The sequence below is a fragment of the Carassius auratus genome, chromosome 29 (genome assembly GCF_003368295.1).
Source record: "Carassius auratus strain Wakin chromosome 29, ASM336829v1, whole genome shotgun sequence".
Lineage (NCBI taxonomy): Eukaryota > Metazoa > Chordata > Actinopteri > Cypriniformes > Cyprinidae > Carassius > Carassius auratus.
This window is the reverse complement of record NC_039271.1, coordinates 23,388,531-23,414,788: the sequence shown is the minus strand read 5'-3', so window position 1 is coordinate 23,414,788 and position 26,258 is coordinate 23,388,531. Positions and strand designations below refer to the sequence as shown.

The 26,258-nt window shown below is 40.2% G+C and overlaps 1 protein-coding gene and 1 long non-coding RNA gene across 2 annotated transcripts in view; one reads left to right on the top strand and one right to left on the bottom strand.

Annotated features, from left to right (window-relative positions):
• Nucleotides 1-13,877: 13,877 nt before the first annotated feature.
• On the top strand, nt 13,878-15,012 carry LOC113048638 (uncharacterized). The gene is made up of 3 exons (XR_003276523.1): nt 13,878-14,463; nt 14,762-14,825; nt 14,946-15,012. It is a non-coding gene; the product is annotated as an uncharacterized LOC113048638 (long non-coding RNA).
• A 7,380-nt stretch (nt 15,013-22,392) lies between these two features.
• Nucleotides 22,393-26,258, bottom strand: part of LOC113048440 (NACHT, LRR and PYD domains-containing protein 3-like) — a 39,841-nt gene continuing 35,975 nt past the window's right edge. Inside the window, exons 7-10 of the mRNA XM_026210235.1 lie at nt 26,072-26,245; nt 24,527-24,700; nt 24,394-24,440; nt 22,393-24,319 (exon numbers count right to left, since the gene is read on the bottom strand). Of these exons, the coding sequence (XP_026066020.1) occupies nt 23,745-24,319; nt 24,394-24,440; nt 24,527-24,700; nt 26,072-26,245 (970 nt within the window). The 3' untranslated portion in view covers nt 22,393-23,744. The remainder of the gene's footprint in view (nt 24,320-24,393; nt 24,441-24,526; nt 24,701-26,071; nt 26,246-26,258) is intronic.

Sequence of the window (26,258 nt, the reverse complement as noted above, 5' to 3'; positions counted from 1 at the left end):
TGAATACATGACATTAACCATAAAACGTGTCATATTATAGCTAAATATTCATATATGGATAATACGGTAACACTTTAGAATAAGGTTCCATTAGTTAATGTTAGTTAACTACTTTCGTTAACATGAACTGAGCAAGAACAATCCTTCTACAGCATTTATAAGTCTTAGTTCATGTTAATTTCAACATTTACTAATGCATTATTTAAATCAAAAGTTGTGCTTGTTAACATTAGTTAATGCACTGTGAATTACCATGAACTAACAATGAATAACTGTATTTTCATTAACTAACATTAACGAAGATTAATTAATACAGTAATAAATGTATTATTCATTGTTTGTTCATGTTAATTAATACATTAACTAACATTAACTAATGGAACCTTATTCTAAAGTGTTACCGATAATACTTTGAAAGTTCAAAAGATATGCTCAGCCAACTGAAGAGGATGTTATACCAAAAATCAAAAGTTCATCTCAACTTAAGGAAAACTGCAACACTCAGCCTAGAAGAAAAAATACTTTTTTTTCTAATTTATTAACTTAAAATAAATAATGTTTCAGCCATTTTCAAGGCCTTCATCAGACATCAATAACACCTATATCACAAATGCTTTATGCACTCTTTCCCTCAGCAACAGGTGTTTTGCAAGTTAAAGAAGGTAAAAGGGAAACCTCAGTATAAAATACCATAGTCTGTTTTCCTTACATTTTTTTCCAATTGCTAACACAATTTTTCAAACTAGTCTGGTTTTATCAAAACACTTAACATGATTCACAAAACCACACACCCAAACTGCAAAATACCCCATATATCCTGCAAAATGAAGCACTGCAACCGAAGCTACACATAGCATTATCCAAATCAAACTTTTGCATGAAATGTCACAAACTTCAAATACATTACCAGATTTTTGCCTAACCAACTACACACTGTTGGCATAATGAAAAGCACCCCCACCTTAAGTATGCTTTGCCATAATACTAAAATATGTATCAGATTGTTCACATGCACAGAAATATTTGCATATACACACACATGCTGTTGCAACTTTTTCTTTTTTCACTATAGTACTCTTCCATGGCCTGCACAAGAGGCATGCGCACAAAGGGCTGTCGGTCTTATACCTTCCACCGCCATGCCCAAAAGAACTCTTCTATGGGGGTTCAGAAATGGAGAGTATGGTGGGAGGTATTGCACAAGAAGTTTTGGGTAGTTAGCAAACCAGTTTTGGAGTCGGACTGAACAATGAAAGCTCACGTTGTCCCATACTACAACGTACCGGTTTCTTTGATGGTCTGCATCATTCATACACTCTGGTGGTATGAGAATGTTGTGTCTGTCCAGAAATGTGAAAATATGTGTTGTATGGTTCAAGGTTGGCATGATGGTGGAGGACACCATGCATACTGGAGATGGCAGCACACATTGTGATGTTCCCACCAGGCTGGCCAGGAACATCTATAATGGCTCTGTGGCCAATGACGTTTCCCCCCCTTCTTCTGGTCTTTGCTAGGTTGAACCCAGCCTCCTCTATAAAGATGAACTCATTGACAAAATTAGTCAATATGGTGTTATCCAGTACACTGGGAAACAATGTTGCATGTAGTGAACTGCAGGCAATACAGTACATACATCCACATATGCTCGTCTGAACTCTTGGTTTCTTTGAGAGTTTCTCTCAAATGGCACCTTACAAAGTGGTTTCATTTTCATTCCGATTTGGTTTAGCTTGAGAACGTGAGCCAATGTGCACAGACTGACTCATTGAATGTTGTTGAATAAGGTGTTGTCTTGAATGATGTGGCTTTGAATTTCTCATAATCTGATTTAGTTATTTTCCAAAACCAAGTTTACAATGGCAGCTTCCTGTACCCCGGTGAACATTTGGCCCCTTCCACTACCATGGTGTCATCTCTCAGTTCTTTAGAAAAAATAAAATAAAAAAATATATAGGGCTTGGACAATCCGGCTAAATATTTTCCCCCACAGTAGAGTACATTGTACAGTAAACTTGTACAGTTCATTAATGGCTGATGTCGTACACTAAGTAAACAGGTGTCACCCAACTGGTACACTATGACATGGGGTATACTACATGTATACTACATGAAATTTTGGTTACATACCTGTTTTCCAGTCTAAAGGTCCGGATGACAGAGGTGACAGTAAACGGCTCAAGTTTGGCTGCACTCTCTGTCCAGCCTCACAAATTGTCATTCTAAGGTTGCTCTGATTTTATTTGAAAGTGTTTGTCTTCTTAGGCCATGAACTCCTCTACCTGCTCTACCCCTACCTCTCAATTTTTCTCCCCCTCTTATTTTCAACCTCCCTATTCCTCTTCCCGCAATGTCTTCCATTGTTGTTGTAAAAACATTGTTGTTGGTCTTTTCATTGTGCTTACATCCTGAAGCTTCCTGGTTAACAATTAACCATTGAGGTGTTTGGCCAGGTGGCACATAATTGGCCAATTAGATCATGTAGTGTCATTTTGAATGGCAGTGTTTTGAAATGGCAAACATGTGACTTTATGTCAGATTGTTGTGTTTTATGCAGAGAACTGTGTACAATGCATTTAAAAAGTGCCATTTTAAAATGCAAAATGTGTATCAAGCAGAAAATGTGTTTAGAGTTTTGGAGACTTGAGAAGAAGTTTTGCACTCTGTGTGTCAGTTTAATAATTGTGCTGTGCATGCAATTTTAGTTTGTTAGCAATTGGAAAAAACTGTAATAGGCCTTTCTTCTCTTAATTGAGTTATAAAGCCACTCCCAGAATTAGTGGAGTACCAGTCACTGACTGGATGAAAGTATCCGTATCAAGTTAAAAACTATGTTCTTATCCACTACTGTATATCATATCTACTCAAATAGCAATAAGCTTTATTAAATTACAGGGCATTTTCTAAGTATAGTGATGTTTCTTTTTTGTTAATAGACATGAGCCTTGAGAAAATAAAAATCAGTTTCATATATTGAAATAAAATGTACAATCAAGTCCACAGAATTCATAATTTTGCAAGTATTGCCATCTGGCCATCAAATTTAATTTTTTTAATTTTTAATTTTTTTCTTCAGTTTAACCTTCATTCCAAAGTGTTTTCATGTTGTTGAGGCACTGCCAAACTCTTTGCAGCAAACACTACACTGATGTGTTGTGGCTCCAGGTACCATGATTGTGTCTGTGTGTGAGAGAGAGTGTGTTAGTTTATGTGTGTGTGTATGTGTGGGAGAGAGATAGGCCCCGTCCACACGGAATGTGTTTCTGTGAATACGCACACATTTTTTTATGCGTTTCGTCCACACGGATCCGGCGTTTCATAAAGTGAAACCGCTATTTTTTGAAACCGGGTCCCAGAGTGGATAAATTTGAAAACGCCGTCTTTGCGTTTTCGTCTGGACGGCTAATCCGTATATTTTCTGAAACAATGACGTCATCAGCCCACGTCTCCCCCCTAGTCAGACACCTCTACGTCACATAACAGCAACAAAAACATGAACAAACACTGAACGATTGTCTTTTTATTAACTAACATTAACAAAGATTAATAAATGAATTGTTCCATGTTCTATTGTGTACCACGCGTAAGGTTTATGAGCATAGTCCAAGTCTTCTTCTCCGTTTTTAGTGTATCTCTGTGGCAGAATTACAGCGCCACATACGGGTCTGGCATGTATACTACATCATTTTGCGGTTTCGTGTGGACGCGGATATTTCTTGAGACGAGGAAAAAAAAGAGTGGATTGGGGTAAGCTCCATCTCCGTGTGGACGGGGCCATAGTGTGTGTGTTAGTTTATGTGTATGTTTTGGGGGGAGAGAGTGTGTGTTGGTTCATGTGTGTGTGTGGGGGAGAGAGTGTTTGTTAGTATGGGGGTATGTGATGAGTGGGGTGGGTGGAGTAATTGGAACTGATCAACACCTGCACCACTCACTGGTCTCGAGTCCCACAGAGGAGCTCCATAAGGACAAAAAGGAGGAGTTACGACAGGGAAGACGAGAAAGGACCAGGCCTGGATTTTATTTTGTGTTTGGTGTTGTTTGTGCGCAGCAGTCGTCCGTGAGGGGTTAATGTGCTGTTTTATGTTTATTTAATTATTAAAGTTTTATTTAAATGTCTGCCGGTTCCCACCTTTTCTTTCCATCCTACAAACTGCGTTACACCAACATTGATGCTGAAAACTGTAAGTAATTATTTCATGTAAAAACTATTTTTAAAATGGTTATGGCAGTTTTCTTAAAACCCACCGTTTCTGTCAGAACATAATAAAATAAACAATAGAAAACATCATGACCCCTTTGAATTAAATGGATTGTTTAACATTAAACTTTTAAGCATTTTCTACCCTGAAATCACTGTTAACTAGATCAGCCTTTCTCAAACTTTTTTCATTCAGGGCACCTTTCAAAAGTGCATAAAATCTTAAGGCACCCCAGTGTAAAATATAATAAAAACACTGCATAACCCAAATGTAAATGCAAATGTCCTGTTTATTTAGACAGGACAGTAATGAACAGAGCATAATACGAACTGTAAATAACAATAACAATAATAATAACAACTTTATAGCAACTTTATAGCACCTTTAAAAACACAGGTTTGCAAAGTAATTCATAAAATAATTAATCAGAGACACAAATGCCATAAAACCGTAAGAGGTGGACCGCCCAATTCAAGAACCCAACAACATAAGTTTAAAATATTCTGGCTGATCCCCCAGCGTGAGTTTTTCAAAGCGTCCGTTATTAATGTCACTTCACTTAATGTGTCACTTTATGGTTTCCATGGTGACGCGTCATTGCTTGTCACGTGACACACCGCAGCAAGAACAGAGCTGAATGAATGATGATCTGCTTTTGTAATTTTTAACTTTTTTATTCAGAATATTCTGCATGAAATATCTGATATTCCGATTGTTCAAATATATGCAAATGGAAGTGTTTTGTCATTTAAACACCTTTACATGCCCGTAGGCAGGGGGGGTTCGGGTGGTTCGAACGAACCCCCCCTCACTGCCAAAGGTCCAGAATTTCAGTCGTTTTTTTTTTTTTTTCATGTGATTATTGTCATCGTTGTTTTAATCAATGCTTATGACATATATGGTTACTGTTTCAAATACATATGATTATTGTAGCTGGACGTACGTGTACATGTGTGTGCCGCCGTGCAGTTCAGAGAGAGTTCGAGAGTTCTTCTCGCAATACACTTTTCAAAGCAACGGTGAAGAAGTATCGCTTCTGAATGATAGGGGGGGGGTATTTTTATTAAAAGGTTTTCTATATTTTATCCACTCAATAGTCTATAATATAATAGCCATATAAACGTAGCGTAATAATAATAATAAAACATAGTGGGAAATTCAGTGATATTGGCTGTGCAATATTGACTTTTGTGATTGGACAAGACCGACAGACTGGAGCCAATGGAAATGCTTCTCCTTCCGTGCGCGTCTTATTCCTCTGAGAACTTGAAAGCAGACCGCTTGAGGTAAATTATCTGGAATGATTAATTGATTTACGATGCTTGCCAACTCTCACACACGTAATTGACGCTCTTACGCCACACATCCATTTTCTCATGCACAGTAAAATCGCAAAGCAAAGAGGACACAGAGACCGACAGACAAGACAGAGCAGGATACTTAAAAATAATCTCAGCTCTCAGATTCTGTCAAATTTATTACAAAATTCAAGCAATAAGTTTTGGCGATTGTAAATGTGACGTGACAGATCCCTATAGTGGCACGTGAACCGATCATCTTTAGCTAGTACATAAACAGGAATGAACAATGTTGAAAGATACATTACTTACCGAAATGTATATTCCTCCTCATATCGATCAATCAGTTTTTTTCAATGCGCAAAGAGGTCAATAAAACTGCTGGAGAACAATTATGTCACATAACATTTACCTCAGGAAAGCCATTTAATTACCATATATCAGCGAAGGTCAAGGTGAAATGCGACAGCACAGGGAAGGTCTAGGTGAAATGCGACAGCTTAGCGAAGGTCAAGGTGAAATGCGACAGCTCAGGGAAGGTCTAGGTGAAATGCGACAGCTCAGCAAAGGTCAAGGTGAAATGCGACAGCTCAGGGAAGGTCTAGGTGAAATGCGACAGCTTAGCGAAGGTCAAGGTGAAATGCGACAGCTCAGGGAAGGTCTAGGTGAAATGCGACAGCTCAGGGAAGGTCAAGGTGAAATGCGAAAGCTCAGGGAAGGTCAAGAGGACCCACACCCTGTCATGGAAGGTCAGGAGATATTTAATGATATTGGATTTTTCATTCAGGCCACAAAATCGGTTGAAGAAATCTTAGAGAGTGTGCGTAAGATGTCTGATGGCCAGAAATACCATTTACTCAGGAACCACAACAAGCCTTCTAAAAACTTCATCTTTCCAACACAATTCCTTGCTGGCTGCAATAGGGCATTCAAACTCGGGTGGTTGGAGGAATATGGCTGGTGGTTGGTGTATAGTTCCAACCTTGATGGTCTCTTCTGTGTGTGCTGTGCCCTGTTTGTCAATGCCAAAGAGAGAAAACAAATGGGAGTGTTAGTAAATGCCCCATTCACAAAATGGCACAAGAAAAGCATGGTAATAGGCAGCCATTCAACAAAAGCATATCACTTGGCTGCAGTTGAAAATGCTCAGTTGTTTCTCCAGTCAGTTGAAAAACCTCAGACCCAAATCTCTGTCCTTATGGACAGTAAGAAGAAAGCCAATATCAAAGAAAACAGGCACATACTCAAGTCTGTAGCAGAGAGTGTACTATACTGTGGTCGCCAGTGCATTGCACTTAGAGGTACATCTGAGAAGCAGAATTCTACTGGCAATCCTGGAAACTTTTTGGCCCTGATGAAACTACTTGCAAACCATGATGAGAAGCTGAAGCAGCACATGGAATGGCCAAAGCTCAGAAATGCCACCTACCTCTCGCCCCAAACCCAAAATCAGATGATTGACGTGATAGGAAAGCGAATAATTCAAGCCCAGATTGTGGATGAGGTAAAAAATGCACAGATCTATACAGTCATGGCTGATGAGGTGACATCCCATAATGTAGAGCTGATGCCATTGTGTGTAAGGTTTGTTGACAAAGACCTAAATATAAGGGAGGAATTGCTGGAGATTTGCGCTCTGCCACGAATCACAGGCAGCCACATTGCAACCGCAATTAAGGATGTGCTGAGTCACCTCAACATAGAGATTGGTGATTGCAGAGGCCAGGGGTATGATGGTGCCAGCAACATGAGCAGTGAAAATGTTGGTGTCCAGGCTCTGATCAAGAAGGACGCACCTAAAGCAGTGTACATGCACTGTAATGGGCATTGCCTGAACCTTGTCATTGCACGCTCCTGTGCTCTTCCAGTTGTGCGCAACATGATTGACAAGATGAAGTCTACCATCATATTCTTTACCTACAGCCCAAAGAGGGAACACCTACTCATGGAGGTTGTACATAAGGATGCACACTCTATGGGACAGAGGAAACCATTGATTGACATATGTCACACAAGATGGGCAGAAAGACATGACGCATACAGCCACTTTTATAGTGCCTTCGTCTTTATTGTGAAGGCTCTAGAAGTCATCGCACTTGGTCTCCATACAGAAGATTACAGCCAAGATGTCACCACTGGATGGCAGGGCAAGTACAAAGCAGAGGCCTACAGTCTCTTGTCTGGGCTCCAAAACTTTGGTTTCATCCTGACCTTCCTCACCGTCTATCAAGTTTTGTCCCACCTTACAGGCATCACAGTGAAACTGCAAAAAACCTCAGTTGACATCGTGGAGGCATTTAGCATGGTAGATGAGGTCAAGAATATCTACAAGGAGCTACGTGAGACATTTGAGGATGACTTCAACCAGATCTACAAGCAAGCCATCAGGATGGCTGCTCAGGTCGATGTTCAGCCTACCAGTCAACCACGTGTTGCTGGAAGGCAGACACACAGAGAAAATGTACCTGCTGAAACTGTGAAGGACTACTATCGTCGAAACATGGCTATACCTTTCCTAGACCATGTCATCTTGGAGTTTGAATCCAGATTCAGTCCTCTATCTGTAACCGCATCAAGACTCCTGGGTCTAATTCCGTCTATACAGTGCAACTCAGGTGTGACAGTGGACATTTCTGAAGTAGTCCAACTTTACCAAGATGACTTACCTTCACCAGAGCTGATTGACCAGGAACTGAAACGCTGGACACTGAAGTGGCAAAACAAGCCATCAGAACAAAGGCCAACTTCATGTGCTGAGGCAATCAAACAATGTGATGCTCTGATCTACCCAAACATCTTCAAGCTTCTCAAAATAGCTTGTACTCTGCCAGTCACCTCATGTGAATGTGAACGGTCGGCCAGCACTCTCCGGAGATTGAACACATTCATGCGTAGCAGCATGGGAGAGGACCGCTTGTCATCCCTGGCCCTCATCCATACACACCATGACATGGCAGTCAACCTGGATGAAGCTGTGAACATATTCTCCAAATTGCACCCAAGAAGATTGGAACTGACCAGTGTACTAAATCCATAAGTGTCAAGACAAATACAGCAACAAGCAAAGAGGCATTGACAGAGAGTCAAGAAATGATGATGAGAAACATTATTATTAATATTTCAGTAAAGTTCATTAAATCTATTCTGTTGTTAGTGTGGTCTTTAAACTTTTGAACAGTGTATGGACTGACAAAGGTGTTACATGAGGAAGCAAATTGACAACAATGCAGTAAATATTTTAGGTGTATCAAAAAGCGTGCTCGTTAAGATACCAGCAGATAAACTAATCCAGCACAAATTAGTGCATAAAACGTCACCAAAATGAAGTATTTGAACCTCATAATTAAATACAATAGGTGGAGAAAAACTGCAAAAAGGTCCACTTTTTGAAAAAAAGAACCCCCCCCTTTCAATAGGCTGGCTACGAACCTGCTTTATAACGATCACGTTAGTTGAGCTGTATGCACGATGGGTGCTGCCATCGCCGCCGCAGACAAAGTTCAGAGAATCGGATCTGCTGGATTTACAAGACGTGAATTCATCCACTTCTCCCAAAATACATTAAAGTAAGTGGCAGGTGAACTGGGAGAAGAATAGAGTAAACTTTAAAGTTACTTACACAATGTGTATCTGATATGAATAAAACAAATTATAATGGAAAGGATTATTATTGCCTCTTCCTTTGACATCAGTGTGTATTTTACAAACTCTAAATGTATTGTTTTTTTAGTACTTATATGTCTGAAACCTAAAATAAACATTATGTGGCTGAAAACACTGAAAGGTTGTGATATATGACCGCTCTGAGCGCGGCTGTCTCTGGCTCAGTGCCAGCCAACGCGAAAGCACATTTGAATTTAGCAGTTGATCACGTGATGCACTGACCGTTCTAATCACATGTGTGATCGTACGTGTGAAAGGGTTAAAAAGAAGAAGAATGTATTTATGTAAATTCAAATATATTTTATATATGAAATGTCAGATTTTTTTTTTAGCCTATGTCATTTTTTGGCCGCGTGTGCTGCTGCACCCACTTTGAGAAAGGCTGAACTAGATGACCTGAAGGACCATGTCTGTGGGGAAAAGGAAAATGGAACTGACTGGGTAAGTATACTGGGTAATTAGACTTAGGCCTAATCCCAATTCTACCCTTTACCCCTTCACTTTCCCCTTCCAATTCGCTTCGCGCCTTCATATGAAAGGAGCAGGGGTGTCTCAATTCTCTTTTGGCTGGAGGAGTAGGGGTAGTGGTAGGTGGAAGGGCAAGTTAGCCCTTCAAACAAAGATTTTTCGAGACCTTATTTCAAACGTTGACAATAAATTTCCCCACATACAGCATACATGGCTACCCGAGCAAGTAGAGAGACCCAAATAAATGCAAGAATTCTTTGGCATATATAAGTATTTTCAAAATAAATAATCATTTGTTTTATGTTGCATTCAATCTTGTGTTCATATGTACCATTATGTTTTCTGAAGAAACGAAGAAAACCTATGATAAAAGTTAGCTAATTTTATTTTAAAATAAAATAAATTTTATTGATACCCACTGATTTGACCACATAAATACTAGTCTGGTGCAATCCTCCAGCAAACATAGGCATCAAACACATCGTTGTCTCCTTTGACTTCTGCAAAGTGCTGAAGAAGAAATGCATTAAAATAGCTGTAACCCACAAAACTGAGATCATTACAGCTTGTGATAACATCAGCACATTTTCTTTGATGTAGGAGCTAGCGATGAGGTATGATGACAAGTAACTGTATAGTAGTGGTGTAAATTCTTAAAGGGGGGGTGAAATGCTATTTCATGCATACTGAGTTTTTTACACTGTTAAAGAGTTGGATTCCCATGCTTAACATGGACAAAGTTTCAAAAATTAAATTGTACGTTTGAAGGAGTATTTTTGTTCCCAAAATGCAGTTTCATAACAAGGTTCGGGAGGAGCACGTCAGATACTTAGCCTAATTAACACAGGTGGAGCCACTTAATATAATCAACCTTAGGGTATAAATACAGCTGAATTATCCTACCTGTCTCCATTGATGGTTCGTCAGCATCATGGTTCGCTCTGTCTGCCATCTTATCACAGACCCAATTTTTCTTCCACCAAGGAGATCCGTACCGGGGATTTTTCAGATCTGCTACTTTTGCTGATACCCATGATCATTAAACACGGCCGCTGAGCACCATCAAACGTCGTCGCGACAGCTGCTCTTTTCGCCAAGCCACATGTCTTGGCCAATAGACCATGCAAAGCTCGAGCTCGCCTCGCTTAACACCACGATTGATCCGATCAAGACCGGGCTCTCCTCGAGTGCTGGAATCACACTTCAGTTCTTATCCACCGTGGCTCAGCCTGTTGCAGTGGCTTTTCCAACCGCGACGCAGCTTGAGGCTGCCTCCTCTAGCAGCGCAGACCGCGCGTCGTAATCCATACATTTTCAGGTGAAGACGCTAAATACAGGTTCGCGGCTAGAAAGTAGTACGGCAGCTGCTTGGAGTTCTGATCACATACGTATACGGAAATTCCAGATCCGATTCGAGCCTCGGATGCGTTCAAATATTTGATCTTCTGCGACTAGACCGTATGCGAACGCCCAACTGGATGTGATGTGTTCTAATCAAATCTATCGGTGCGAGGTAGAACTGCAAATAACGATTATTTTTCTGTCGACTAATCTAACAATTATGTTTATTACAATAAATGATTAATGTTCTTTTTTTTTAATTAGTCACTGAATCCTTTGGAGAACTTTACAAAAAAAAAAAAAATATATATATATATGTATATGTATGTACAACTTCTAATATAATATTTCAACCTTTATTATTTTATACTGTAAAAACTTAAGGTTGAAATATTATAGAGGCAAAGAAAATTATTTTACTATGGTAAATATGAATTTTTATTAAACCACAGTAGCCATACATTTACAGTAGTCTGAGACGTCATGAAATGTTCTTTAGCATCACAAACCATAAAATGTAGTCCGGGTTCTGCTGTGGTTTAGCTCGGTTTCCAGAGATCTGCAGCTGATTAGGGGTAGCTCGGTGGTTTGTGACTGTCTCGCAGCGCGCCGTCTTTTAAGGGGCCGTTCACATATCACGTCATTTCCAATGTAGGCGCGCGATAAGCACGCTCATAATGGAAGCAGCGCGGTGCGCGTCGCGGCGCACTCTTTTTTCCAGGCGCGTCCGCACCCCATCGAGTTAAAAACATCTCAACTTTTCAGAATGCCGCAAGCGCAAGAATATCAGACCTGAACCAGGAAGTTGGTCACCAGATCACACGGTAACCAGTTAAGTCGTAACCGGAGAGCGCCAAGATGTTTTCCTCAGAGGTGCTCGCGCATCGCAGTTGTGCTGCCATGGTACACCATATCGGTTTTGAAAGGTGAACAAAGGGCCATTTAATTTGTCCTCTTTTTTTTAAAGTATTCCCATACAGTGGTCTCTGTTTTCGTGAAAGAATGCAACTTTCTTCATTCCCAGTATGCTGTTAAGCGAGATGTAAACAAACTGTGTGACGCGTCGACGCATTTCACGCACGTCGACGTATTTTTTGTAGTCGACGTCATCGATGACGCATTGTTGCAGCTCTGCGAGGTCAGAATTACCAATATTTCGTTAACTTTAAAGGTGCCGTGTGTAAAAATTGAGGTAAAAATATCCAAAAAATGACCTACACGCATCAAAAGAATGAGAAGAAATAATGTCAAGTTATGGTGCTGCAGAGATCTCAACCTTAATTAGCAGTAGCATTACTAGCCCCGGCCCGACAGGTGTCGTAATACCAGTCTTGGCCATGGGAGGCGGTATGCGGGCAAAATATCCACCAGACAACCTGCAATACACGAATAACTCTCACGGCTTGTGGGCGTACCTGAACCTGATGTCAATCATGTGGAAAGTACAGCCCACTACATTTCAGAGAAGAGAGCGGAACAATGGCCGAAGCCCTTGGCAAGAGACCCCTACCACCACCACCCGCTACAGGGAAACAAACGCGATCGGAATCAAAAATCAAATCCGATAAGAAAAGGAGCCGAACCAGAGTTAATATCGGCACTGCTTTCCATCGGTGGAGACAGCTGATGGACTTGAAAGAAATGAAGTTCGACTCCGAACTTGCAACATTTCTTCTGGATTGGTAAGTAAGATGCTGTTAGTATTTTGCTAGAAGTTTGTTTTGTTTGCGTATTTTTTTCGGGAACTTATAACATAGAAATGTATTGAAGGCTGTTCGATAAACGTGCTAATGTTAGCGATGGCTAACCGTAGCTGCGTTTGATAATTAGCTAGATCCGATCCGGTTTTCACCTGTTATCTACCAAGCTGATGCTAAAATGCAACATTACCTAAGAAGCTTGAAATGTCTTCGATGATAATGAACCCGAGATAGAGAGAGCGGGAGTGTGCCTGGCTTGTCTCAAGTCCTACTTTGCCCATGTTTCCTCACAGGCATGTTTTACTGTGAACTAGATTCATTAGTCATTATCATGACTAATTGAAAAGTTCACATTTCTGCCACAGACCGTAATGTCACATTACCTTTTTATTCTTAGGTTGAACACAAAAAAATGAGTGGACCTGTTACAGAGACAAGCATACCTCAGAAAAGCCCAGCAAGGGCTCGGCAGGTGTGGAAGAATTGGCCAGGCTTGAGTGCAGGTAAGTCATAATTTGCACTGTGATTGCAGTTTCTTCTAAGAGCTTTTCAGTGTTACTACTTTCTGATTTTGTGTTAATTTAATATTCTATCTTATATAATGCTGTTTCTAAGCCTTGGTGAAATGAGCATTGGTGCAGAGGAACATCTGGATGAACAAGCCATAAATTATTTGAGGAATAGCACGTGAGTATTTTGATCAACAGAGTTGATGTTGTATCTGAAGAAGTTTATCTCAGTGTATATTATTGACTGTTTTGTCTCCTCAGGATTGACTGGGCAGTTAACCCTCCACCTGTAAAGGCATCAGATACTGATGATGAGGAGCAGGACAGCTCTGATGAAGAGTACATCCCTCCACTTTCTCTTCGGTAAGTTTCCTAATGTCTCTTGTACTGCAACTTATTACTACCATCAGGTCACAAATGTATAGCTGCACAATTCTTGGCTCACCATCTCAGCTACACTCTGGTATTCTGTTCACCTTATTCTGACACATGCATTTTTTATTTTTTTTTACTTCCTTGTATGTGTATAAACTTCCGTTATGACACTTGCCTTCATACACATCCATTCTATTTTCATGAAATGTGAAGGCAAAACTCCTCACACTAACCATTGAAACACAGGTTTTACTGATGAAAACAGCCTGGTTGTTCTGGTGACCTACTCCACAAACCTGTTTGATTATGGAGGCACAACTTTATAAAAAGACAACATGTCAGTGTCATGTCAGCCCCCCTGTTTGCATGAAGAATAAGGTTAATAGGTGACATTTTTCATGCGTCAGCTAGGATGTTGATACAAGGACTCACATGCCAGTTCTTCTCTTCACAACTTTGCGAAACAGAGTAGATCCTTCAGACACTGCCTTGCAATGAAAATGTTTGTTCACATGTTTTTGGTAACATTGCCATGTTTGTACTGTTTGACTGAAACAGGTTGGGTGGAGCTTTACCAAATGTTCCAAATTTTGATGCGCTGCCAGTAATCGGTTTGGAAGAGACTGTACACGACCTCACTGCAGATTTTGAGTCCGAACCATCTACAGATCCTGACAGCTCCACTGCCTCACCAGCTGATTCAAATGTGCCAACTCTACAGAAGGCAGAGGACATTGTTGGTGCCAAGGCATCGATTGTGTATGATGACTGCTTGAAGTACCTTGCGGCCTTTGTTACACCACCAGTGAAACAGTGCACAGCAATAAATGTGACCGGTGCAACATGCCAACACCATCCACCATTCCTGGTAAACCTCAAAGGGAAAGGCACTGCAAGCATGTTAGAATGGGTATGTGACACTTTTGTTATGACCATAACTATGTGAATGTACACTTCAAATGGACACGAACATGTACCCTTACCTCCAAATGTTTTTATGAAAAAGTTAACCGGTACAAAAACTACTATAGCTGTTATATAAGTCTATTTGTTCTTATGATTAGAGCTGTGCTGATGGACACATTGTGTGGCGATGGGTTTCACAGCCCTTGATGAAGTATGGACTCCAGGCTGAAAAGTAGTGTCAGGTTTTCCTGTTTGACCAATCAATCAAGCATAATTACAAGTAAATGTTTTGTATGTTTTAGGACCTGATTTACAGTTGAGTTCACCCCATTGAAGCCAGAATTGCAGCATCCAGTGTACGCATAGGTGAGTAAAATGCACTCTTGTCAGGTTGCTTCATTTTTGTCTGACATGCAAAAGGCAATGACAATATGATTGCAATACATTTTACAACTTCTTACAACTGTTCATTTCCACTTGTCACAGTAAAAGCCTCCGGCAGAGAGAAGGATTGGGACCAATGGCACACCCACCAACATTAACACTGTCCATGAAAATATGAAAATATCTTACTTTGTCTAGGATTTAATTTTAATTCCTGTAATGTTTTTTACAGGCTGACTAAAATTTGTTTATAGTTTTTGCAAGTTTTGTAAATAAAATATTGAAACCAACCTATTATCACTACCATTTCATGCTTTACCCCAGTTCTTTCATTCTATAACACATAATGTTGCAGAGTTTCAGTCTGTCTGTCCTAAACGTTATTAGAGAGTAATTTGTTCCAGACTGGCAAGAATTATTCTACTGCTTTCTTTCTTGTACACAAATGGTAAGAACTGGCCTCAGGGTCTGATTGTCAATGACGGACAGAAAGGTTTATTAAGTTTATTGTACCTGTTACAGTTTTACTCACGTGGTAAAAAGAACATTTTTACACACTGAATTCAGTCTTTCCAGTTTGAAAAAATTGGTTAATGCAACACAAAGTAGTGTAACAACACCATTTACAGTAAACCTTATGAAAGTTAAATAAAAATAGTTATGTAAACTGAAAGTTAAGAACAAAAAGGTAAACTAAAAGCCAGGAAGAAAACCTGTGTATTGTCCCTGAGGATCCGGAAATGTGTTCCTGATTTTACAGACACAACAACTCTGTATTACAAGTCTGTTCCCAGCTCCTAGGGACCCATGCTGCCAGTAAATGTAATGTCTATAGGCGGCATAACGAAACTCTCGGCTCTCTGACCCTGGTTCTCTGGCACGGCCAAGCCCTGTAACGTCTTCCCTATACTGGCGGTGAATACGCAGGAAGCCTCCATCCAGGCAGTAATCCCTAAAGAGTGGTAGGTTGCTAATGCAGTTGTTTGGTGTCTGGCGGCAGCATTTTCTCTCCCTGTCAGTGGGCATGTCCCTGCAGTTGTGACAGGTGCACCATGGCACCCCTGGCAGACCAGCTGATGGAGGGGGGGCATTATTCTGGCGTAATGCCAGGACGTCAAACACCAAGCCTGGTTCCCACTGTAGAATATCATTTGTGAAGGACCTCAGTTGCTCAAAGCTCAAATCTTGCAGGAGGTTCTGCAAGGCCATAAGGTGTAGGTTAATTATGTGCAAATAATCACTGCATAATGTGGAACATTTACTACTCATAATATTCAATGGTTATCTCTTCAAATAAGCTAACTGTCCAGGATGACATGTGTGGCCAGCGAAATCCACTTGAAATACTACAAAGTGTTTGGGCATAAATAAAGTTTAGTTTCAGGAACACCAAGTCCAAGTAGCCTAACCTGAGTTGCGGACATTCTCTCACGGCGACGCTCCTCTACTCTCCTGTCCTCTTCAGCCCTGGCTGCTACTGCCCTATTTGCCCCTGCCTCTGCCTCTTTCTACAGAATCACCCTTTTTCTTTCTGGTCAGACTGCTCTGACTAGGCTGTGTCTGGCTGGACACTGGGGTGTAATCATCATCATCATCATCACTCTGCCATAACATAAAAACTACCTGCTGGTTATTTATTTACGCAAATGTTGGCTCAACATTAGCGCTTGACATTGGCTAACGTTACCATAGCTGCCATAAACATGTTGCAATGTTTACGTGGTACAATTTCTGGTATGCTACGCTTTTTTAATATTTCAATTAAGTTCAATTATTGTGATTTGATTTAGTATTGACTCATGTGGATAAATATTGGTACTAAAGGTAGGTGTTATGTTTTCTAAAAAAAAAAAAGAAAAATCACCTAATGCTGTAAACATTCAGAGTTTACAGTAAATTGACCTATTGACCTCATAACGTTGATAAAAAAAAAAAACACACTGATTGATCGATATTATGTATGAGGAATACATTTTGGTCATTTGTAGCCTAGTGTATCTTTCAACAGTGTTCGTGTTTTTTTTTTACTATAGTAGAGATGATCGATTCACGTGCGCTAGGGATCTGCCATGTAACATTTACAAGTGCCAAAACGGTATTGTTTGAATTGCGTCATAAAATTGACAGAATCTGATAATTTTTTTATATCATAACTAACCTGCTCTGTCTAGTCTGTTGGTCTCCGTGTCCTCTTTGCTTCGTGGTTTTTCTGTGCGTGAGAAAACTGATTTGTGTCGTGAAAGCGTGTGAAAAAAGTCAATTGCGTGTGTCTCACGGTGAATGCTTGAGAGTTGGCAGCTCTGGTTACGTTGGTTGGCGCTAGCTTGGTCAACATCAGCTGTCTGATGTTGACAGAATGCTGTCTGTCAAATTAATTTAATTCAAATAATGTGTATATACAACTCAAAATATAATATGAACAAAACGAATATGAACATATTCACTGGTAAAGGTGAAGGGGAGTAGCTTGAAGATGTCATGTCTCAAAATCACTCGATGTTCCTCTGGAGGCAAATGGCTCTAGTGTTGTTGTGAAGGTAGGGGCGGAGCATAGAGACTATGCCGTTTCTCGTTTGTTAATCTAGAGTAGACCAATTCACTTTATTGAGGCATACTGCCCCCATCTGGTGTGGAATGTGGAGTATGACTTGATTTTTTTGCCAGACATTACAGATGGCACCTTTAACATTATTCTTCAAACACAATTTATGTAAAATGGTGGTTTATAATAATTATGGGAGAAATAATTATTAAACCATTATTTATTTGATTAGTCCCATAAAACCTACGGTTTTATTTGGGGGTCATCTGATTTGTGACGATGTATTCATGCATTATATTCATTAAAATTATTAATTTTACCATGGTGAACATGCCAAGGTAATAGTTGCTGCACGACCAGTTTGAAAGTTCTGCACGACTGCCTAGAGGGAGAAATATGACAATCGTGTCCAAATGTCGTGTGCCATGGAAGGTGGCTTAAAGTTTGTTAAATGAGGTTATGACATAGTTCTGTTGGATGACGATGCCAATTTTTACCACGAAGCCAAGGCTTTTTTCCCATAGTTGTCATCCACACTGAAATGTCCAAAGATATTATCTGCCTCACCGTGCATGTTTAAACCTCACACAGACATAAGTTTCATGCAATTATTCTGGCAGGATGAATTTATTTAGGGATATATTTCACCATTTACTGGCGTGATCGCTTAGAATTTATCTAATACACCACTACCCTCGTTTTGCCGCAGGACAGCAAGTGTGAGTAAAAATTCTGTTGTCTTTCTAGGTCTATAATATTGAAAAGCATGCAAGTAAATATCTTTAGAAACTGCTTGGAAGTAAATAGCACATAACTGCAATTAATGTCATTGCCATAATCAGGTCTATTGGTATGTTTTACAATACTAAATGATGTTCATTGTTTTCAGAAGCCTCTGTTTCCAAAGTCTATACTACCATGTGAAACCAGTGTTTCAAATTTATCAGTTTTGGAGGCTGCTTAAAAAGGCCGGAAGGCCAAAACAAGAGGAATGATGCTTTTCCAACAGGAACGTACTAATGTGGACAAAGGCTTAAGGAATTGTCAAATTAGGCAACCAATCGCTAAGCTGGCAACACAGTAGACTACGCATTAATTTTTTAGGCTGCCCCATCAAATGTTACTAACCTGTCTACTCTTCCCACAGCCAAGGAGGGGGAGGATGGGCCTAGTGGTTAGAGAGTTTGACCCCTAACCCTAGGGTTGTGGGTTCGAATCTCGGGCTGGCAATACCATGACCGTGGTATCCTTGAGCAAGGCACCAAACCCCCAACTGCTCCCCGGGCGCTGCAGCATAAATGGTTGCCCACTGCTCCAGGGGTGTGTTCATGGCGTGTGTGTCTGTGTGTTCACTGCCGTATGTGTGCACTTGGATGGGTTAAATGCAGAGCACGAGTTATGAGTATGGGTCACCATACTTGGCTGAATGTCATGTCACTTACATTTTTTTTTTCTCACTTTCAATTCATCCTAGGTGGTGGTGATAGTGTTACCTATCGATTATAGATGGTTTCAACGGCATCAACATAAACAAACGGTAATGCGCGTGAGCGCTTTTGTGGACCTAACTTAACTTCCGGTAGACTCCAAATAGAATCAATAACAACAGCCAAGTCCCTCTAGAGTAGATATTTTTTGATAACAAACAAAATGTGTTTTTTGTGTGGATCAGGCGGACTTAATGAAAATGATAATTCATTCTTTGCCAGCAGGAGATGTTTTAAAGCATAGACATAAAGTGCGAGAAATAGAGGTTTCCCCAGTAACAGCTGTAAATGAAGCAGAGCTACGCTCACACGCTGCTTTATCACGCATATAACATGCAAGTCTTCCTTCAGAAATACAGCGATATAAAAACACCCGTACTTCGTTTTGATATTTAAACAAATGTAAGGAATTATTATTATTAAACGTGCAGTACGTTATGTAACGTTACTCATGTTTATTTAACGAAGCCTTTTTGAAAATCGATCAGTTTTAAAATTGTGGTGAGTCTCCAAAAATAAATAAATGTATGGGAAACACATCCCGCGGCACAGCCACCTGAGCCCAACTTCAGTCTACTCATCACCTTGCCTTTAACTGCGTTTGTAGATGTCACCGCAGCCAGACCGATATACACAACACAGACCGGAAGTTAACTTAGGTCCAGGCGCGTGCGCCCGATGAAACGGTCTATAGTCAAGACGATATTAGACTCATTCTCCTATTATTGTATTTTATTATCATTATTAGGCGGCCACTATAATTCAGCTACCAAACTGCTCCGTTATTTAATTTCCGCTTGCCTGTGCTTGCAAGGATGATTCGAGCCTGTAGGCGATGAAGAAGTCTCAATCCAAAAACAGACGTACATCGTCTGCAGATACAAGGTATTTCATTGCACTGTAACAAGTAATCTGGTATGCGCAATATTTTACACAAGCCTCACTAACTAAGTTTAATGCCTCAGTTATGTTAGAATGTATCTCATTCTTTTGTTTCTGTGGTGTTGTGTCGGTCTCATCATGAGGCGCATGGTCGGGACCGGGTACGACCAATGCATCAGTTTCAACTAAACCTTACTCCAAATATATTTACTGGTTTTGAATACTATATTTAACATGTTCGTTTACGTCCATATTAGGGTTTAATTGTTGAACTTTAAATGAAATCCTCTATTGTTTCACCATTGACCGATTTCCAGATCATTTAGATAGATAACTTCCGTGTGCAGATGCGGCAAATTTTTCACAAGACAAGCGAGATGACCGTAGTACCCGATTACATGAACTAGCTGTTTTAAATATAATAATTTCATATTTAACATCAGTTTATCAGTGCATCTGAAAGTATATTCTTTTAGACTATCGGTGATTCCATAGGCTCTCTTTCTTTCACCCGCATGGTTTAAAATAGCAAAAAGTCATGCCATGACAAGAACAGAGTCTCTCTCTTCCTCCACCCAAGCACGATTACATACGTATACGTATCGTCGATCTCACGCACTGACAAGATGACGATTGACAATGGCCATATCGCTGATTAATGGCACTCATCTGAGGTACACTGGCACAGGAAATTCTATTTATTTTTTGCACACTTCAATTTTCAAATACAATGACTGCACCAAGATTTTCTGACTTTATATCGGAAGCAGCTCATTGGATTCATTAAACAATTATGCAGTAATCGTCATAGCATCTACCCTTTAGACAACCAAATTGTTCTTAGTATTGAACCCCTGTCAGGCACTGCAAGAGTGCTCCCGCCTTGATCCAACCTTTGCCTTTTCCGTGTTTAAAAAAAAAACTAAAAAAACCTCCTTCACTGTCTGGCCAAATACTGGCCATACAACTTTACATTTCTGTCTTAGTTCGGAGAGGCTTTCCCGTCTGATGCTGCGAGTAATTACCTCCCATCAGACATCGGTGAGAGCCTCCCGCCTAGACCACATTACTTTTCCTTTCTACGGTCGGCGAGGCTTACCCATTCGACACCGTGAGTATTGAGCTCCCGTCAGATGGTTGCGAAGTCTCCCGGCCAGACAACTTTTTTCATCCTTTGGTCTAAAAGGCTTACCCATCCGACGCCGCCAGTATTAAGCTCCCTCGGGATGCTGGCGTGAGCCTCCAGGCCACACACCCTTACCTTTTCCTCCTACAGTCAGCGAGGCTTATCCGTTCGATGCCTTGAGTATTGAGCTCCCATCGGACGCCGGCAAGAGCCTCCTGGCAACACAACTTTACCTTTCTGTCTTACATCCGGAGAGGCTTATCCGTTCGATGCCTTGAGTATTGAGCTCCCATCGGACGTCGGCGAGAGCCTCCTGGCTAGACAACCTTACCTTTTCCTTTCTACAGTTGGCGAGACTTATCCGTTCGGTGCCTTGAGTATTGAACTCCCATCGGACGTCGGTGAGAGTCTCCCAGCCACTTAAACTTTACTTTTCCATGCTAAGGTCGGGGAGGCTTACCCGTTCGATGCCTTGAGTATTGAGCTCCCATCGGACGTCGGCGAGAGTCTCACGGTCACCTAAACTTTCGTTCCTGCTTGACGGGTGGCGGTGCTCGCATACGACGACAAGAGTCTCCACTTCCCGCCAAACTCTGTCCAAATCTTTCCCCCCCCGTCTGGTGAGGCTTACCCGTTCGGTGTTCTGAGTCCTGATCTCCCATCGGATGCTGCGAGAGCCCGCGCAGTCGGGTTTTCCTTTTCCCGCTCCCTGGCCGTCAAGGCTTACCCGTCTGACGCCGTTGAGTATTGTGCTCGTGTCAGATGTAGGCGAGAGTGCTCACGGTTGGGTTTTCTTTTCTTGCTGCCCACAAACAGGTCTTATCCATCCGATGCCGTGAGTATTGATCTCCCATTGGGTGTTGCAAGAGTCCTCTTTGTCGGCAGCCCAAAGCTGTTTATCTGCTCAAACCGAGAGGACTTACACGTCCGTCGTCCTGAGTCTTGATCTCCAGTAGGAGGCTTCATGGGTCCTCTCAGTTAGGTATCTGCCCTGGTTGCCTACTGACTAGCAGGGGCTCATTAGCCAGTAGGGCCCGTACGCCTACACCGTGACCTATTCCAGTCGAGACAACTCGGGCCCTCCTGGTTGGGCAATCCAATCACGTCGCTCCTCCGCTATCGGCCGGTGGGGCTCATCCGTTCCAATGCAGTGAGGTGCATGGTTTGTTTTGGATGATGGTTTTTCCCTCACGGTAATGTCACAGCTTCCACATCCTCTCAACGCAAAAGCCTATTCGCGCTCGTGATTCTTTAGCTCCGCCCACACGTCACGCCTCCAGCCGGTCGTGTTTTTCCGGGAAAAATCGGTACAGACTATCTTTCTCTTATGAATATAATAAAACTAAAGGCTTTTTGGATTTATGAAGGATGCAGTACTACTCTATATGTACTCAAGATTAACAGGATATTGAGTGAAAATGAGCATTTCACCCCCCCTTTAAAAGTATTGTTCAACAAAAATGACAATTCTGTTATTTACTATTCCTCATGTTGTTCCAAATATTTTTTGTTTATTATGAAAAGCAAATTGGGATTTTTTTAATGAAACCTGAAATTGCTGTTCCTTTGCTGACAATTCAAATAAACAAAACTTTCAAAATTCAAAAAGGTCCAACATTTTTTTCTGTATGTACATATGAATCAAGCCATTTAATCACAGTCTTCTGAAGTGACATGTTCCCTTTAGGATAGAGAGACTTAATTAACACTAGAATCGCCACAGGGTCAATTTTACCCATGGCTGTTTTTCAAATGTATATAGCAGATTTAAAATAAAACATCCAAGTCTCTCAGTCATTGACTTTTAGTAAAATGATGTCATTTACAATTCAATGTTGTTAAAAATTATTTTGATAAAACCATATAAAAAAACTGGGCATTTATACCTATAAGCGCCAGTGGGTCAAATTTAGCCACTATTGAATGCACATATTTTTTCACTGTTTACATTCCACCTATGTTTTAACATTTATCATTTCTAGGCAATGCTTTTCACTCACTGAGTTAGCGGTTATCAGGTTCATAAATTAAGTAAAAATTGGTTCAGCTTAGCATCTGACGGTTCATCTGACAGTGATCCAGATATCATATTTACTATCATATTTACATGTTTTAGCTTAACATTACTCTAATTGGTCAAACTTTGGTTTAATTATTACATTTTTGTCTTTCCATATTGTTTATTGTTTGCTACTATGTTGATATTCTAGTCTGGCCATTTGCTGAAGAAATAAATAAATAAAAATCCAATCTATACGATATAATGAATAAAACTTTTTAATTACCAAAGTTTAATGGTGTTGTTCTCTTATTCAAACTATAAATGATTTAAATAAACAAGTGAATAAATATTCAGTTGTCCGCTTGAATTTGTCATCGCATCAAATTGCAGGGGTTATCTTAATATATTGATTAATGACATTGTATAATAATGCACCACCCAAATATTTAGGGCACTAGCTTCTAATTTCCGCTGTCAGTGCATGCCTTTTTTATTTTTTTTTACCTTAGGCTACTGACCATTATGTATTTGTGTAGCCTGCATTAAAAGTCTTGAACATAAAAGAAACAGGATAAAATATAGTTAATGACTAAACATAATCATTTCATGACTCTAGACACTTCTTTGTGAAGACAGTGGCATAATACAGTGAAATTATATGTTCTTTAGCCATATAAATACAGTTGTAATGAGCGTGGGTAAAATTTACCCGCTGGTGGTTTTAGGTATACAGCGACCTCTGGCGATTCTAGTGTTAAGCCATAATATACATTGATTAAAACACAGAAATATATTTGTCTGTGCGTGGGACACGAGAACCAATGAGGCTTGTTCTAGCATATCTCACAGACACGTGAGTTTTTCATTTATATGTGTATGTGACGCCTCGGTGGTTGGTCACAGGCTTTTCCATCTTACGCAAACACACTGAGAAATCATAAACTCCAAATCCAGCATACAGAGATTCAGTGAATGTGGAGGTGAATGTGTGTAAATGTGTGAGTGTGTGTGTGTTCGAGATGCTGTAGAAGGATAAACACCCAGCCAACCAGTCCAAATATACACCTACTATATGAGAGGAACGTAAAGGGATATGTATGTCAGTTGAATTATTATTATGACGGGCAATGAATCCATTATCAGAGCAGATCAGACTCCAGGAGTTTTTATTTCGTCCAAACCAACAGTCATGACTCTGTCCTTTCCTGCTGATTCCTTTATATGTTACTGACATAACAGAATATCCCCTCCATTCGGCCTCCCAATAACAGCGTCCAGACAGACTCTCTCTAGAAAGAACCTGATGACATACATCAAATCTTTCTGGATGATCAAGAAATGACTGTTCCTCTTCCACACGTGTCACCTTTCGGTTTCCCTCAGACAGAATGAGACGAGTGTTTGCTGTGTTTGTATCCAGTGTGAGAGAACAGGCATCTGAACACAAGAATAGAGAAAATGTAGAATACAACACAACACCAGTCAGTAAAGGTGTGATTTTGCTGACATACATTTGCGTAGACCTGCTGTAATCCTGAACTCTCCTCCATGATCCACACTATAAAACACACACCGTGTTCACATTCTGCACATAAGACATAATAAGTAAACACACGGCGGTGTAACTCTTCTTGCTCAACATACTTGAGTTTGTCTAGTGTGCAGTTTGGATCTTCCAGTTTTTCAGAGAGTAGCTTGACTCCTGAATCTCCTGGGTGATTGTAGCTCAGATCCAGTTCTCTCAGGTGTAAGGGGTTTGATCTCAGAGCTGAAGACACATAACGACAGCCTTTCTCTGTCACCATACAGCCAGACAATCTACAAACACACAACAACAGTATATATCACATTAGTTTGGCAATTTAAACAACTAAAAACACTCATGAATATCTGTATGTTAAGTTATGTTAATATACTTTCTTACTCCTTTTTTACTTTCACTCCCATAGTAACATACCATTATTGTTATTAGTATCATTATTATTATTAATGTGGAAAAGAGCTGACAATGTTTTTTCAGGTTTTTTTTGGGATAAATGGAAAGAACAGGAAAGTTTTTGAATGGTATAGTAATGTATATTGTTATTGAATCGTCTTAATGTTTCACTTGATTATACAAGTCAGGAATTATAGTTTGGAAAAAGTCTAACTAGTAAAATGTTTCCACATTATCTGAAACCTAATACAAGTAAATATATAAATAAAAAGAGACATACTCATGTTTATGATCTCTGCCGGATTGGGCACTTCATTCTTTTTTCTGAGGAAATCCAAAACTCAAATAGGTAAATCCTCAGCACATCTTCTTCGGGTGAATTATGTCTTATTCCTCTCATCGCGAAGCAAACCGTAAAATTAAACTTGAACAGTCTCACTGCTTTGTTTTCTGTATGGGCATTCAGAAGCCGCGAGCAGCTCAGCTGGTGGTCTCATTAGAGATAATGAAGAGAGACTTGAAAGACTGGACATTGCGTTGTTTTCATATGGATTACTTGTTTTCAGTAGCACTTGTTTTAAAAGTAGACATGTCAAGCTTTCTATAGATAGCAGTTTCATGTCTCTTCGTTGAATATTCAATGAGTTACAGTTCATTTTAAATACTGTATTTTTCAGATTATAAGTCGCACCTGAGTATAAGTCGCATCAGTCCAAAAATATGTCATGATTAGAAAAAAAAACATATATAAGTCGCACTGGACTATAAGTCTCATTTATTTAGAACTAAGAACTAAGAGAAAACATTACCATCTACAGCCGCGAGAGGGCGCTCTATGTTCTCAGTGTAGACTACAGGAGCACTGAGCAGCATAGAGCGCCATCTGCTATCTATAGAAAGCTTGACATGTCTACGTTTTGTTATTATTACGTCTGTATACAAATAAAAGTAGACCCTTTAGAGATTCGATTGATGTATTGCTCTTATCTGTACGATCAAAACTGAAAGTGTAATTCAAGTTATTTTCGGGGTTATCAGGAGAAAAAGCCTCAAAAGCTGCGCATTTTGCAGACATAGGAGCAACAGAACCCATGGCCGTAAAAAGATAATTCTGTGCTTGAGTGAATGTTTGTGGCTGGTATGAACTACTCTATACTGATTATTTCTACAAAACCTGCTTGCAATGAACATTCATGTGAAAATTCATGTTTGGTGTTAAAGTCCCTTGAATCTTTTTCTTTGTTACTAAATACCTCAGTATGTTCAACTGACAGTTCGCACTTGTCAGTCCAGCAGACAGCAGCTTCACTCCTGAATCCAGCAGGTCATTGTTACTCAGGTCCAGCTCTTTCAGGTGGCCTTTTGATAATTTTAGAGCTGAAGACAAACTTTCACAGCACTGACCAGTGAGATTACAGCTGACCAATCTAAACAGAAAAA